This window comes from Rhinocladiella mackenziei (assembly GCF_000835555.1).
Source record: "Rhinocladiella mackenziei CBS 650.93 unplaced genomic scaffold supercont1.7, whole genome shotgun sequence".
Classification (NCBI taxonomy): domain Eukaryota; kingdom Fungi; phylum Ascomycota; class Eurotiomycetes; order Chaetothyriales; family Herpotrichiellaceae; genus Rhinocladiella; species Rhinocladiella mackenziei.
Window position 1 is genome coordinate 1,782,839 of NW_013550598.1, and position 13,381 is coordinate 1,796,219.

Below are 13,381 nucleotides of genomic sequence, written 5' to 3' on the forward strand. Positions count from 1 at the left end.
CTGTCAAAAGGATCCGAAATACTCCCAAGACTGTTCCGATATCGCCAGTACTCGGATTGCATGTCACAGACCATAGACTACTTCTTTCAAGGTACCCAGTTTAGCGGAGGATTCTGGCAGCAGTTTGCCCCAGTAGATGAGTGTTGGACAATAGCATTGAACAAATGCTAGCCAATCATTTATGACAGACTAGGATATTTTGCAACACTCGCTCAATAGACTCTATCACCATTAACAGGCAGCAATGGTGACGTACGCTCGTTCGATAGATATATAGATGGGCTCTATCCTACATTCATGAGGAGAGCCAGAGCACTCTTTCAATCCACGAAGTTCAACAGTGAGTTTCGTGCTGAAGAGTCAGAAGACGCCGCTTCCATTTGGACGGAAGCAAAGATTAGACATATGGTGGGGGGAGACCGTGCAAGGTGATTGGCATGGATTGAAATATACAAGATAGGACCTCCATGGAGGGCTAAGGCTGAGAATTGACCACAGACATGGTTCTCCATAATTTTCAGAGGCTATACCCTGTCAGCTTTACTGGATTATCTGATCCATCGTGAGTGGCCACTGTCGGGAATTGCCAAGCATTTGATGATAAGCACATTTGTCCCCGGTGTGTTGTGAAGTTGTCGAGAAAACTGCTACTTCAAGGCTTATCATGCCCTCAGCCAGGAAATGGATTGAGATTTCATCGTTGTCTGAAGCGCGTTTAGTCAATGAAAAGGCCGCCGTCGACAACAATGTGAGTTTCGTTAACCCATCTCGATTTCTCCTCGCACAAGAAGCCGACGGCATAAGCTATTTCACTTGTTTCAGCCATCCGCGGACCACAAGGTGTTGAATCGATAGGCTGCTGCAGGAACTTCATCATACTAGCCCGGATAGCAACAATGGCTTGCGTCTGGATAGGATCAGGGCTCACGGCGTTGACGATCCGGCCGCCTCCACCTTCATCTTTCCTTGGAAGTAAGGCAGCACTGTCTGTGCTGAGAGAAATACACCTCTCCCATTTAGGTCTACAAGCTAACCCCAATGTTGCAAGGTGTGCTCCAGTGGGAGACTGACAGCGACTCTAGCATTGTTCATCAATATATCCACTTGGTTGAAGGCCGTCATGATCTCTGAGACTAGGTCGACTGCGCCGTTGGTTGTGGACGGGTAGCTAGTACGGTGACGCCAGGCGTCGCGAGAGAGAAGAGCAACGACGGTGTCTGCGATAGGACTAAGGTCTTGAGGGGACAGTTGACCACGACATGAGCGACTTGGGAGGAATACTCTCGGGCCACAGCAGGCCCCTAGTCCCGAACAACTTTCTGAGACTATGACAATTTTGCCGCAAAGTGTCCCATGAGGGTCACCCTTCGAAAGGAGACCATCCACATGACCAATGGAATATCCACCGTGAGGTTGGCCTTTCGGCTCCGTTCATGTCGTAACGCTCCACGGCCATATCGAAGGCAAAACCGGGCGGTTCTGTGAAATGTCTTGGAGGCCTGGAAGAAATGGCAAATCCCCGCTAGGTGCCATTGAATTCCGTAAAGAGAACGAGGTATACTCTTGATTGTTAGCAGTGTAGGAGAAAAGATATATGGTTTAGTCAATAAGTAAAAGCAAAAAAATGGTAGGCCGAGTCCGAATGCATTCTTGCCGGCAGGAGCTTTCAAGGCAGTAGCAAGTAAGGCTGACCTGATGTTGGGAAATAGCACATACCAACCATTGGCTTAGACTTCCACTCTGGCATTGACACTGGCATGCCTCTTAGTTTGCCAACTTCTCGCCCCACCCTTTGGGCAAACAGAGGACGAGTAATCGGAATTCCACCTGGGCCGGGATGCCGAAAAAGCGTGCCGATCTGGTTACCTGCTTACTTACCCAGCTGTGGGGCCGGCACCTCGATGCCCCTAACAGGGTCTTCCGGAAAATACTGTGTATACTAGTCTGCATTTTGAGAGCATCGTGCCGACTAGTCTACATTATGTCCCTTCCGACGAGCGACTCTGGACAGCACGACAACCATGCATCGTATTGGATATGCTTGCAACACGACAAGGAGTCGGCCGAGACCGATGATTGTAGGTTTTAGAACTAACTACTAATATGTGAGATCTAGAATACGACCAGAACACAGATCAAACCAATCAATTACTTTCAAGGGTGCAGCTGCCCAGCCCCATCAGCCCGCTCGCACAGGGTTTCTTCGACGAGTCCGTACCAAACTTTGGAGGGGTGTACACTAGAAAGGGTTCGAATCCTAGGATGCAGCACTTCGTGGAAGAATCGGATTTAGTCCTCCATCTAGGCGCTCTCGACGCCGATGCCACCAGCTATCTTGGATCGACAACCATGAAAGAAGCAACCACGATCAGACTTCTGCCGGAGGAGGTCGTGATAGGCGGTATGGTGTATTCTCCAGGATGACTCCAAGCACTTCTATCGAGTGTACTTGACCGACTGTACTTTTCAGGGGTGGCGGTGCAGCCATTTCAACGGCCGGTTGAGAACGGCCATGTGTCCGAAATGCAGAGTTGCCAATATCTCAAGATTGGCTGTGGAATCACTTTTGTGGCAATTTGACGCCCAGAGATATCGTATTGACGGATACTGGTACAGCAAGCTTTGGGATATTCGACACAAGGCTTCTACAAGACAATTTGCTCATCGGCAGCGCGCAAAGGGCTGCGTTGGTGGCCGGAGATGACAACGGTAGCTTTCAACCGACCTGTCAAGAAATCAGCACCATGATCAAGCAGTGCCTACAAGCCATCATGTGGGCAGACCTAAGTAACTTCTCCACAAATCTCAGGTACGGGAGCTGACTGATTACCACTGTTCCGATAAAGAGTTCCAGTTCTCCAGGTTTTTCGGATGAAAACGCAGAGAGGGGGGGGGGTTACAGCGTCTGCTGCAATGTAAGGACTTTTCGTCGTTTTCAGGTGTACAGAAAAGTCTAACAAGATCCCAAATAGTCTGCAGGAGACCCATTGTTGGCGCTGGGCTGCCATATGCTATGGGGCGATTGTATGTTAAGGCTCCAACACCATTGACAGGCTGCAACACAGGTAGCAGCGCTGACGGACACTATTTATATAGGTATATAGCATTCATTTGGAGACCCAGAGCGCACTATTTCAATTCAAGTTGCACAAGAAGTTTGACATCTGCCGTCCGCTGAGATCCGGACAACTTGTCGAATTGTACACACAGGAGCTTGACTTACCAGATCCATTGCGAACGCTTTCAGGACTGATTACTCGCGCTTGATACTCGGCACTGGATTAATAACTCAATGACAACAACGCGCGATAGACGAATCAAAATTTGATACATATGTGACTGAGCATGTTTACCTATTTGGCGGGTGATGCATTAGTACTCCTTACCAAGGAGCGAAGAGAATGGCAGGCATGTCTGCTTAATTTGCGAAAACTTCCATGCCAGAAATGTTCTGTGTCGTGTCACCAACCGAAGCCTCTCACATCATTCGCCAGTCACACCGTATTGTTTTCTGATGTACTCACAAGATTGCAGTTACCGTTGTATAAAGAACCGGAACAACCACCTCGAAGATGCTAGCGCTTACAGTATATTCGGCTCAATGGCCGCTACTTTTAGCCCTTGTACCTCCACGCAGCTTTTTCAAGTCCCCCCCCCCCCCCCCAAAAAAAGAAAAAATAACGACTTCCACCGTGGCACCAACATGACTGGCAAATTAGAGCAGCTATATCGAAGATTTTGTGCTCCCACGCATGCAGGCTTATTTCCTACTCCAGGCATCCCTGAACGGAGCCTTCGAAGCCTTTTCAACGTCCTCGCCATCGACCCAGCTACCATGCAACCCATCAAGTAATTTCAATGGAAGTTTGATTTCTGCAATGGGACCAGACTTGATGTCAAGTGCCTCAAAAAGCAACAAGTTCGTGAGGTTCTCCCGGAAGAGATCGGCAACTACCAGGATGTAGCCGTCGTCTGGAGGAGCACCCTCATACCTCGGCACAAAGACCGGTTCCTGGAAGGTGATATCATCACCGTGGTAGTATTTTTGAGTCTCTCCAGTGTCGAAGTTGTGTAATAAGAGCGTGTTAAAGCCTTGCTCAGCGGCCTCAATGCTTGCAAATTTCGATGGGTCAACGCGTAGGGTCCAGACACGTGAGTACGGCTTCCCGAGAAGCCGGTCATCAATGCGACCGAATTCGTAGACTCCGTCGAGGACAACTCTTTCGGGATGGATCATCTCCTCGGTGCTCACGTGGGGATCGAAACGATACCGAAGAATTGGAGCCCGAGTCTTTGTGCGGTCTGTCGAATACTTCTGACCCTTGGTATTTGGGAAGAAAGGGAAATGGAGATCCGTCCACACGTTGGCATCGAGTACAATGTTGCCCTTTTCATCCTCAAAGCCATTAATGGTATGTGAGTAACAACCACGGGGCGTCTTGAACCATTTTGCGTCCTCAGGCTTTGCACCGCGTCGCGGAATAACACCCAGTAACTGGTAATCCAGGTTCTCATCCCAGTAGAAGTGCTCACCCCCACTTTTCATTAGTTCGAGGCTTGCTTTCAAGCCATTGATGGGGAAAATGACCCAGTTTCTCGTCATCCAGAAATCATGGATCATACAAGCCCAAGGGGCCTGAAACCAGACCTCTTCGGTGATCGATCCATTCTCGTCGACGGTAAACGAACAGATATCAGGGGTCGCGTCGCCCTCGGCCTCGTAGCTGTAGACAACTAGCTCACCGGTCTCCGAGTCTGCCTTAGGGTGAGCCGTGTGTGTTGGGGCTTTGAATGTGCCATTATAGTCGACAAATCCGATGGTCTCTAGAGTAGAGGCATCGATCTCATAAGGAGGACCGTCCTCTTTGAGCGTCATTATCTTGCCGGCATGATAGATGACGTGGGTATTTGAAGTGGTCCTGCTGATCACATTCCGAACGCGAGGGTCGTCGGTGAATTTGTTTCTATATCTGCCAAACAGGGCGCGTCTGGCAGTTCGCTCAGCAATATACTTCTCTGTGCGTACATAGCGACATTTGAAATCGATCGTGCCATCCTTGAATATAGAAACAGCGGAGGTTGCCATCTCCGTTGATTGGGGCATCGTCCTCGAATAGTGGTGGAAACTGAGTGTCGGGTTGAATTCGATAAAAAGCCCCGTGTAAGTCTCTGGGCAAGTTGCCACAGATCTCGAGTGAGACCACCTCGGCCTCGAAACGTGTATGAGCATGATTCCATGAGCTCATAACATAACTTTTGGGGAATATTGTGCTGGGCACGACGTGGGCCATGATTTTGATATCTTTCTTGTCTCCTGTGGAAGAATGTATCAGTGAAGAGGTAAAATGTAGCAGAGTTGGAAAGGCTTGCTTGCCGTCAGTAAGTTTTCGCCAGCCTGAGATTGGAGCTGGCCAGGCTGACTTAAAGATACAAAGTCACGGCGTCTATATTTGTTTCAAACCAGGCCTTGCAGCAGCGGGAGTCGCGATGGGGACTGATTTCTGGTTATGGGCCCGGGTGGGCTATGATCCCAGCTGTGGTGGGTGGCACCAACATATTAACCCCACCGAAAAGTTGTGATATGTGGCGACGCCAAGGCTTGTAAAGACCTTCGGAAGCGTTGTACGCTTCGTACACGCTTCGAAAGTATATAGTCTGACGGTCCCCTGGACCCTTCGAAATAGGACAAGTCCTCCGTAAAATCACAAAGTCATGACTTAATCACACCACGGGAATGGGGGGGTTTTGAGTCCAGGCCCTAAAGCAATCGGTAACGGGTCGCAATGGAAACAGAATCAAAGTATTTTCAAGGATTCGCGCCTCTAAATATCAATCTATCTTGTGCTCCTTTTTGGGAAGGAACCAGCCTTGACTAAGGATATGTCCATGTGGAATTGAAAGACAATTATGACTGTGCGCATGGAAGGGCAAGTAAAGGAACTGTGCGGAGCCAATGGCATGAATGAACATTATGGTTTTTGCCTTCCACCACATGCACATATGTCTAGGGTGCAACTGGGTTAAGGAGACAGCCTTTGCTTATGATTCACCGGCTAGTAACGTATCCGTTCATGAGAATAGCCTGTTCAGTTCCATACTGCTAAAGCAGCGCTCCTGAGTGCTCTATGTGGGCTTTGTCCACCAAAGGAACACTCTTCACCATTAAACATGAGAAATTGAATGCCTTCTCGAGAAAACATGTAGGGATTTTATGTCTACCCTTGCAGCTTTCTTTCCCAGTTCAAGTATTTGCGGATCAAAGTTGTCAACTTAGTTGACATTCGTGCCTCTCTCTACGAACTCCCCGTTGATTATTCTGTTCTTTTGATTCTCTGGTAACACACTGGCGAAACCGTGATATCCTGTGAACAACTCCTTTGGATCATACTTTTCTCGAATCTTGAGCCATTTTCGAAGTGCCGAGTTAGTCATCGGAGTAAGTAGCTTTGATGGCTTTTGGTCTTTAGAGGATATTCGCGGACCATAAATTGTCAGCGGTAACTAACGCGAAGTTTCCTAGGGAGCCGGTCAAGCCGGTCATCCCGTACTCGCCTCGTTGATCAGAGCTAGTGCAGGATCCGGCTTGACAATCTCCGTACTCAGCAGGACAGATTCTAAGGCGACATTTCCACAGAATGTGAATGTGCTTGGAACAGACTACACGGACGTTTCACTCGAAAGGGTACTTAAAGGACAAGATGTGATTATCTCTTTGCTCAGAGATGCCGGCATGCCTATGCAGAGAGCAATTATTGATGCCGTGATCAAAGTCGGTGTGAAGGGGATCTTTCCGTCCGAGTTCGGCTGCAGGATACATGATGAGAAAGTCGTGGATTTGATGCCATACTTCAAGCCGAAGCATCAATTGATTGAACATCTCATGATGAAAGAAGATAGCATAAGCTGGACAGCTTTGTGCTGCAATCCATTCTTCGATGAGGTGGGCCATTGAAACACTGCTCCTAGAACAATGAAAGAGCGCACTGACCTTGCTGCAGGCCGTCAAAAATACTTTTCATGGATACGAGCCCCCCAATAAGTTTTATCTTCTTGACGGTGGTGACGCACCCTACGGAACTACAAACTTACACACAATCGGCTCTGCCCTGTTCAAGATCATCTCCGACCCATCCCACTTTGCAGAATCTGCTAACCGGTATATCACGATCTACTCGCACATCACCATATGACAGCCCAGAATAAATTTTCCACTGATATACAGAAATAGTATAACATACCCTCAACTAGCATTCGATATGCACCGTGGGATCGCATCCGAGCGAGAGTATCAGCCGGACTATCTAAGCTGGGAAACCACAGTGGATAATCTCGACACGTACGTTGATCGGCTCTCAGAGATCGTCTCTGGCACTGTGAAGAGGTTGATCCCTCACCACCCCCCCGGGAGCAGGCGATGCTCCCCTTATACGAAACAACTACCTACACCGATAGGAGAACCGCTCGTTCATATTGAAGGGCAGGTACGAGGTACACGGTATTGGAAATTCCAGCACAGAGAATGAAGAAAGAAAGTCATTTGTGGAGAATTTCATGACCAGTTCAAATATGGCACTACTTTGAAGATCTGAGTAAGATGGCCCAGATACTGTGATGGCGATTCTCACTTCCGCCCGTCGTTTGCCCTTTTGCCCATGTCGATCTGATTATGCTCGCCGCTTCTCCGCGGCCGGATGATTACCAACTTAATACAGTCCTCTGGCCGGGAATCTTATCAATCAATTCTTGCCAAGTTCGCAAAACGACGACTGCTTCCCTTCTACCCGCGAAAGAAATGGTCACATTGAATATGCGAAACAGGATGTGAACCTCCTCATCATTCTCCTCCTCTCGACTCACCAGCTCCTTCAAGGTCGGACCGGCTCTCTCGCTGGCTCGTTGCTGGCGATGCTCTCGCACCGCGGCCTGCTCCCTGGCCATAATCGCATCCACAAGACTCGCAGACATCGTACTATCCCACAGACCCTCTCGTGGGAGACGCCGGAGTAGCTTCGCGGCACGTCGTCGAACCGCTTGCGGGAAGCCGCTATGTGCAACGAGGAAAAGGGGCTGTAAGGTTGACGGGCTCGGAGTGAAGGACGCCTTCCCATCTCCTTCTGCGTTTGAAGTTTCATTGAGATCGAGAATCTGCTCGGCAAGATCGAGAATGGCAGAGTACTGTGCCGGCAAGGTTTGGTATCGCACGGATAGGTCGGGTTCATCCGGGTCTTGGAGGAGGAGGACGCGGTTGGTGGCGTGGAACAAGCAGAGAGAGAGGAATGCCTTGCTCGGTCGCGCTTTGGTTCGAGGAGCGGTACCAGATTTCTCGGTCGGAGACGATCCCAGCTCCCTCCTGAAAGTCTGGATTGCGCTATCGAGCTCCTTAAAGCATCGTGTGTGGGGTTCTTGTCGCGCCGCTAGAGCAGTCAGTGTGTGTGGGCTGCGTTTACCGGCGAAAAGCTCTCCAAACTCGTTTGCATGCTGCTGCGAAAAGAAGATCATTCCGTTCATGAGAGATTCGGCAGCACGATTAGCATGTAAAAGGTTTTCGGGAGTCAAATACTGGCAGAATCTCGGCGTGAGACCGGGCGCCGTGTAGACGCGCCATACGTTATAGCTGTCGTTCTGTGCGATGAGTGTAGGGTTGTCCGCTATGCCGCCATGATCCATTGCATTTAGCTGCATTTGGAAGTTGATCAGAATAGACCGTATGGGAGTGATGGAAATTGGAACGGATGATAGTGTTTGGGCCTCTCCCTGGACACGACTGCGCTGAGACTGTCCCTGAGGTGCGGACTGCGGCGACCATCTTCGATTCTTCATCTCCTCATCCTGGATTTCACGGAGAAGATTGCATCCCGCCTTGAGATGAATGCGGCCTTGCTCATACAAACCCTGAATGCTGCAGATACAGGTATAAATAGTACTGACAGTGAGAGCTCTCCACTTATCGGCATGACGAGGCGAGGTCGATTCAGTCAGACACCGAATGGAGGAATTGAACTGCTGCAATGCAAAGACATTCCGGGTCGACTCGTGAACTTTGTCCCGGAGGCCAAGAGAGCTACGGGACTCGTAGACAGATCCAAGACTGACGGTGGCGTGCCAGATGGCTGGATCCACATGGCAGACCCTGGGAATATCACCCAGCCAGAACTCAACATCAAAGACACCGGCGATTGCGGGGGCTGTGACCTCCAAGAAGTAGCGATAGCTGCGAACTTCGTCGAGATTTCTTCGAGGGAGTACGAGCTTCGGATTGGCCGTTGCGTGAGGGAATGATGAGCCTCTTGTCGGAGTACTGGATGAAGAGGGCGATGAAGGTGCCAGTGACGATGGCGTTGCATAACCGTCACATTTGTGTCTAGATGAGAGGCAACGGTGGCAGGCTGGTTTCTGCTCGTCGCAGCGCAATTTGCGGATCCTACGTTCATGTTGATTTAGCTATCGACGATGCACTCCATCTCAGAACGTAAAACCGTGGGATGGCGTACTTGCAAGTAATACATCCTGTTCTGACCTTTCGGTGGTAAACCCGTCTCCGTCTCGGCCGGGTGTCGCCAGCCTCGGTGACGGTGGTGCTGCTTTGCTCATCGGCCATCAACGAGGCAACTTGAGGCATCTCCAAGATACTACAGGCAAAAGACACACGTAGTTCATGGATGTCACTTAGATCTAACGGGAGGCAAGAATCCTCGAATGGGAAGAGAATCACTGGCAGATTTTGGGATCGTGATCTCCCCCTCAAGATTGCTATTTTGGTATCGGTGGCCAAGGCCGCTTTAGGGCAGCCTTGTACGGGCTAGCCAATCGCAGGCAGCTGCCCACCATGCATTATGCTCATTGGCTCAAATCTACGTGATTGATTTCCAACCTCCAACTTCCGTTGAGCTCGGGTCTTCATCCCTTTCACCCTCGTTACCCTGCTCCCAAATGTGATATTATTTCATTACGATGGCATCATCTTCTCTCCCCCCTACACAAATCAGCAAAGCAGACCGGTACCCAGATCTCAGCCTGCCGTCCCGTCCGAATTGACCAGTGACAAGTCTCTTCTGGCTCTCGACAATCTTCATTGGCCAGAACGTAGGCGACGATGGTCACTTGTGGGTAATGCCGTGTTGACGGGTTGAGGTTTTCAACGTGAACAAAGAAGACCCCGTATGGCTATAAAAGTCGACCGAATCCCTCCTCCGTGATGGATGGACAATTCCAACATATTTGTAGCGTATGAAGACATCAATTCACTCGTCCAATCTCAAAACGCGGTACAAGAACAATGCGTTCGCTCATTGGACCCATCACTGCCTTCCATCTGGCGGCACTGCCCTGCCTAACGGCTGCCCAGTCAAGCCCGAACTGCCCAATCCTTGGGCCCGTCTTTCCACCTCCCAGCACCCTCCTGAATGATTCCGCTGCTATTTCAGAAACCCTCGCCCAGTTCAGCTCCACAATGCGAGAGTTAGACCGTAACAGGACCTTGGCAGAGTTCAATACGACTTTCTACTTCCAAGTCTTTTCGGCGTCTGACAAACTCTTTAACTACAGCTACGCCCCGCCGCCAATGGCCGACTTCTTGACTTCAGGGACCCTCGACGACAACACCGTCTTCCGGATTGGCAGCGTGTCGAAGCTCATCACGGTCTATACCCTTCTCGCTGAAGCTGGTATGGAGCACATGCATGACCCGGTAACCAAGTGGGTGCCGGAACTTGCGGCTATGGCCGGATCATATGGAGAGAGCACGTCTCAAAAGGTCCGGTGGAATGAGGTCACCATTGGACAACTAGCTGGACAACTAGCTGGTGTCAAGCGAGACCGTAAGTACTTCTTCTGTTTCTTTGTAGAGAGATAGAGAGAGCTTTATTAACTAGTGTCTTTGCTCAGTCGGGCTCGGTGATCTTTCTACTGCATTCGACGCCCTCGGGGAAGATGTGGAACAATACGGCCTGCCCGTGCTACAGGACGATGAGAAACCAAATTGTGGAGTGTCCAATTTGGGCCTCCCACCCTGCTCTCGTAGAGGTAAAGCTGTACTCAAATATTCTGTGTTTTGCGTGTCTTGGACGATCCCTGTTTCATTAGTAGTGATGCTGACACAGGGAACTGGCAGAGTTCTTCAAAGGTATCAGCTCGTTCCGTCCAGTTGCTCCCACCTCTCATACTCCGATCTACTCCAACATCGCGTACCAGATCCTCGCCTACGCCGTCGAGGGGATGACGAACCGGACGTTCAAAGACTCACTTCAGTCCTCGATACTAGACCCTCTGGGGTTGAAGCGGACGTCTCTGGAAGCACCTCCAAAGAAAGACAACGTCGTTATTCCAGAGGGTGAAGACCTGTCGTGGTGGAGCGTTACAACAGGAGGTGCCAGTCCGTAAGTATCCAGCCGATATTTTGACCCAGTTCTACTCACACGATGGCACGCTTGTTGATTCTTCTCCTTTCCCCCAGTTACGGAGGTATGTTTTCCACAGCCTCCGACCTTACAATCCTAGGCCAATCCATCCTCAACTCCACACTCCTCTCCGGCGCCACAACCCGGGCCTGGCTCAAGCCGGTAACCCACACCTCCGACCTCCAAATGTCGGTCGGCGTCCCCTGGGAGATCCGGCGCATGCTCCTCCCTCTCTCACCAGACTCCAATAACACCCGCGTCGTCGACCTTTATACCAAAAACGGCATTCTAGGAATGTACAGCTCCATCTTGGCCCTGTCACCAGACCACGGCCTCGGATTCGTCGTCATGCTTGCCGGGGCATCGGCCGGGCGCCTGAACCTCTACGTGACCCTTCCGGAGCTAATTGCTCAAACAATGGTCCCTGCCTTTGAAGAGGCAGCGCGAGAGCAAGCTGCCAAGAAATTTGCCGGACTGTATGAGAGCTCTGGAGTCACGTTGACGTTGGGCGTCGATGAGGGATTGCCGGGTTTGGTGGTTCGCAACTGGACGAAGAGAGATGTGGATGTACTGCAGGCGTATGGACAGTTCATGTGGCCAGAGCAGAATGTGACGCCCGGATTGAGATTATATCCGACGGGTATCGAAAAAGGAGGCAAAGTGTCCTTCAGAGGAGTGTATGAGCTCGAGGGTAGTTCCACAACTAACCGTGGTCCATTCGTCGGAGGATGTATGTCCTGGGGCGGAATTGACACACCCACGTACGGGAGCATTGGGTTTGACGATTTCGAGTTCGTTTTAGACGACAGCGGAAAGACCGTTGGCATCACGCTGAGGGTGTTTAGGGAAACTCTGAGAAAAGTTCAGTAGTACTCAAGAGAGAAGAGGCCCTGTCACCGGTCTCTCTGAGAGAATGATCTAAGATAACTGCTCTTGACAAAGAAACATACGGGCCAATGACAAAATCATATCGGCTTGTTTACAGCTGCCGAGGTGCAGGCTTGCATTCGATGTAAGAGAAACAAAGCCCTGAGTACAAGGGAAACGAAATATGTTTGTCATTTTACCGGTTGGGGATGTCCGACGCCGGCATAAAGTGCCAAAACGGAGCAGGGATTTGCTAGACGACTTTTCATTTCCGAGTACGGAAAAGAAGAGCCTTAGTTGGGGCCAAAAAGGTCTATATCAATTGTAGGCTTAACTATTCCTCAATCTCTGTTCAGTTCCACATACCCGCAACTGTCCCTGCTGTGAGCTGCCCAAACGCTCGACCATTTTCTCCAGGGATCCTGTACGAATCCTTGTATCACGATAGCGAGGCATGCATTCAAACTGATACTTTTGGTTTAGCTTCTCCACAAGTCTACCCGCGATCTGACTTTGGGGGCTATCTTGACTCTTTGTTATTGGACCCTCAATAGATGAAAGACCAATTAAATATTCTTCCAAGAGATCCTCCACGCGCGTATGCACCAAGAAGCTCCGGCGGACAGGCGCATATGTCTGACTCAACCTCACATCTATCACTCTCGCCATCTAATTCCCGGTAAAACTCAGAGCGCTCCTTCTTGAATGCATCCTGTTCCTCATGGTAGGCCACAACCTTGTCCAGACTGATGCAGCCTTTTTGCCCGAACCATTTCCGGATCACGAGACCCCATCACCATGAGGCACTGGCCATCTTGAGCACTTTGCTATGAACCAGCCGATCTGTTATGATTACTGTCTATTTTCGGAGGCTTTCACGGAAACCTGTCCGGCTGCCTAGCGAGGGAAGAAGAAGTTGATTAACGCCATCTCACACGATACTTCCATCATATTTGGCCCGCTGGGATCTTTACCAGTTAGATCTCGCCCGCACTCACCACTCAGAGAGCACGCGTGCATCCCCATATCGTCCTTCCGCTTATCCATGACTCAACAGCCCCAGTCATGGCTATTGCAGAGTCAATGTCGTGCAAGAAGAAGCAATCGAAGTCGGGAAG

The 13,381-nt window shown here is 50.2% G+C and overlaps 5 protein-coding genes across 5 annotated transcripts; 3 read left to right on the plus strand and 2 right to left on the minus strand.

Moving 5' to 3' along the window:
- Positions 1–1,981: 1,981 nt before the first annotated feature.
- Positions 1,982–2,822, plus strand: Z518_09442 (uncharacterized protein; the record flags this gene model as incomplete). The annotated part of the gene is made up of 3 exons (XM_013413398.1): positions 1,982–2,078; positions 2,135–2,401; positions 2,617–2,822. The coding sequence occupies 3 exons, from the start codon at positions 1,982–1,984 to the stop codon at positions 2,820–2,822; spliced, it is 570 nt and encodes a 189-aa protein (XP_013268852.1).
- Positions 2,823–3,760: 938 nt separating this feature from the next.
- On the minus strand, positions 3,761–5,104 carry Z518_09443 (uncharacterized protein; the record flags this gene model as incomplete). The annotated part of the gene is made up of 1 exon (XM_013413399.1): positions 3,761–5,104. One exon carries the CDS (start codon positions 5,102–5,104, stop codon positions 3,761–3,763), a length of 1,344 nt encoding a protein of 447 aa, XP_013268853.1.
- A 1,626-nt stretch (positions 5,105–6,730) lies between these two features.
- Z518_09444 (uncharacterized protein) lies at positions 6,731–7,190 on the plus strand (the record flags this gene model as incomplete). Its single annotated transcript, XM_013413400.1, has 2 exons — positions 6,731–6,940; positions 6,999–7,190. 2 exons carry the CDS (start codon positions 6,731–6,733, stop codon positions 7,188–7,190), a joined length of 402 nt encoding a protein of 133 aa, XP_013268854.1.
- A 505-nt stretch (positions 7,191–7,695) lies between these two features.
- On the minus strand, positions 7,696–9,619 carry Z518_09445 (uncharacterized protein; the record flags this gene model as incomplete). The annotated part of the gene is made up of 2 exons (XM_013413401.1): positions 7,696–9,421; positions 9,492–9,619. 2 exons carry the CDS (start codon positions 9,617–9,619, stop codon positions 7,696–7,698), a joined length of 1,854 nt encoding a protein of 617 aa, XP_013268855.1.
- A 657-nt stretch (positions 9,620–10,276) lies between these two features.
- Z518_09446 (uncharacterized protein) lies at positions 10,277–12,266 on the plus strand (the record flags this gene model as incomplete). The annotated part of the gene is made up of 4 exons (XM_013413402.1): positions 10,277–10,817; positions 10,885–11,022; positions 11,111–11,375; positions 11,453–12,266. The coding sequence occupies 4 exons, from the start codon at positions 10,277–10,279 to the stop codon at positions 12,264–12,266; spliced, it is 1,758 nt and encodes a 585-aa protein (XP_013268856.1).
- Between the last annotated feature and the right edge of the window lie 1,115 nt (positions 12,267–13,381).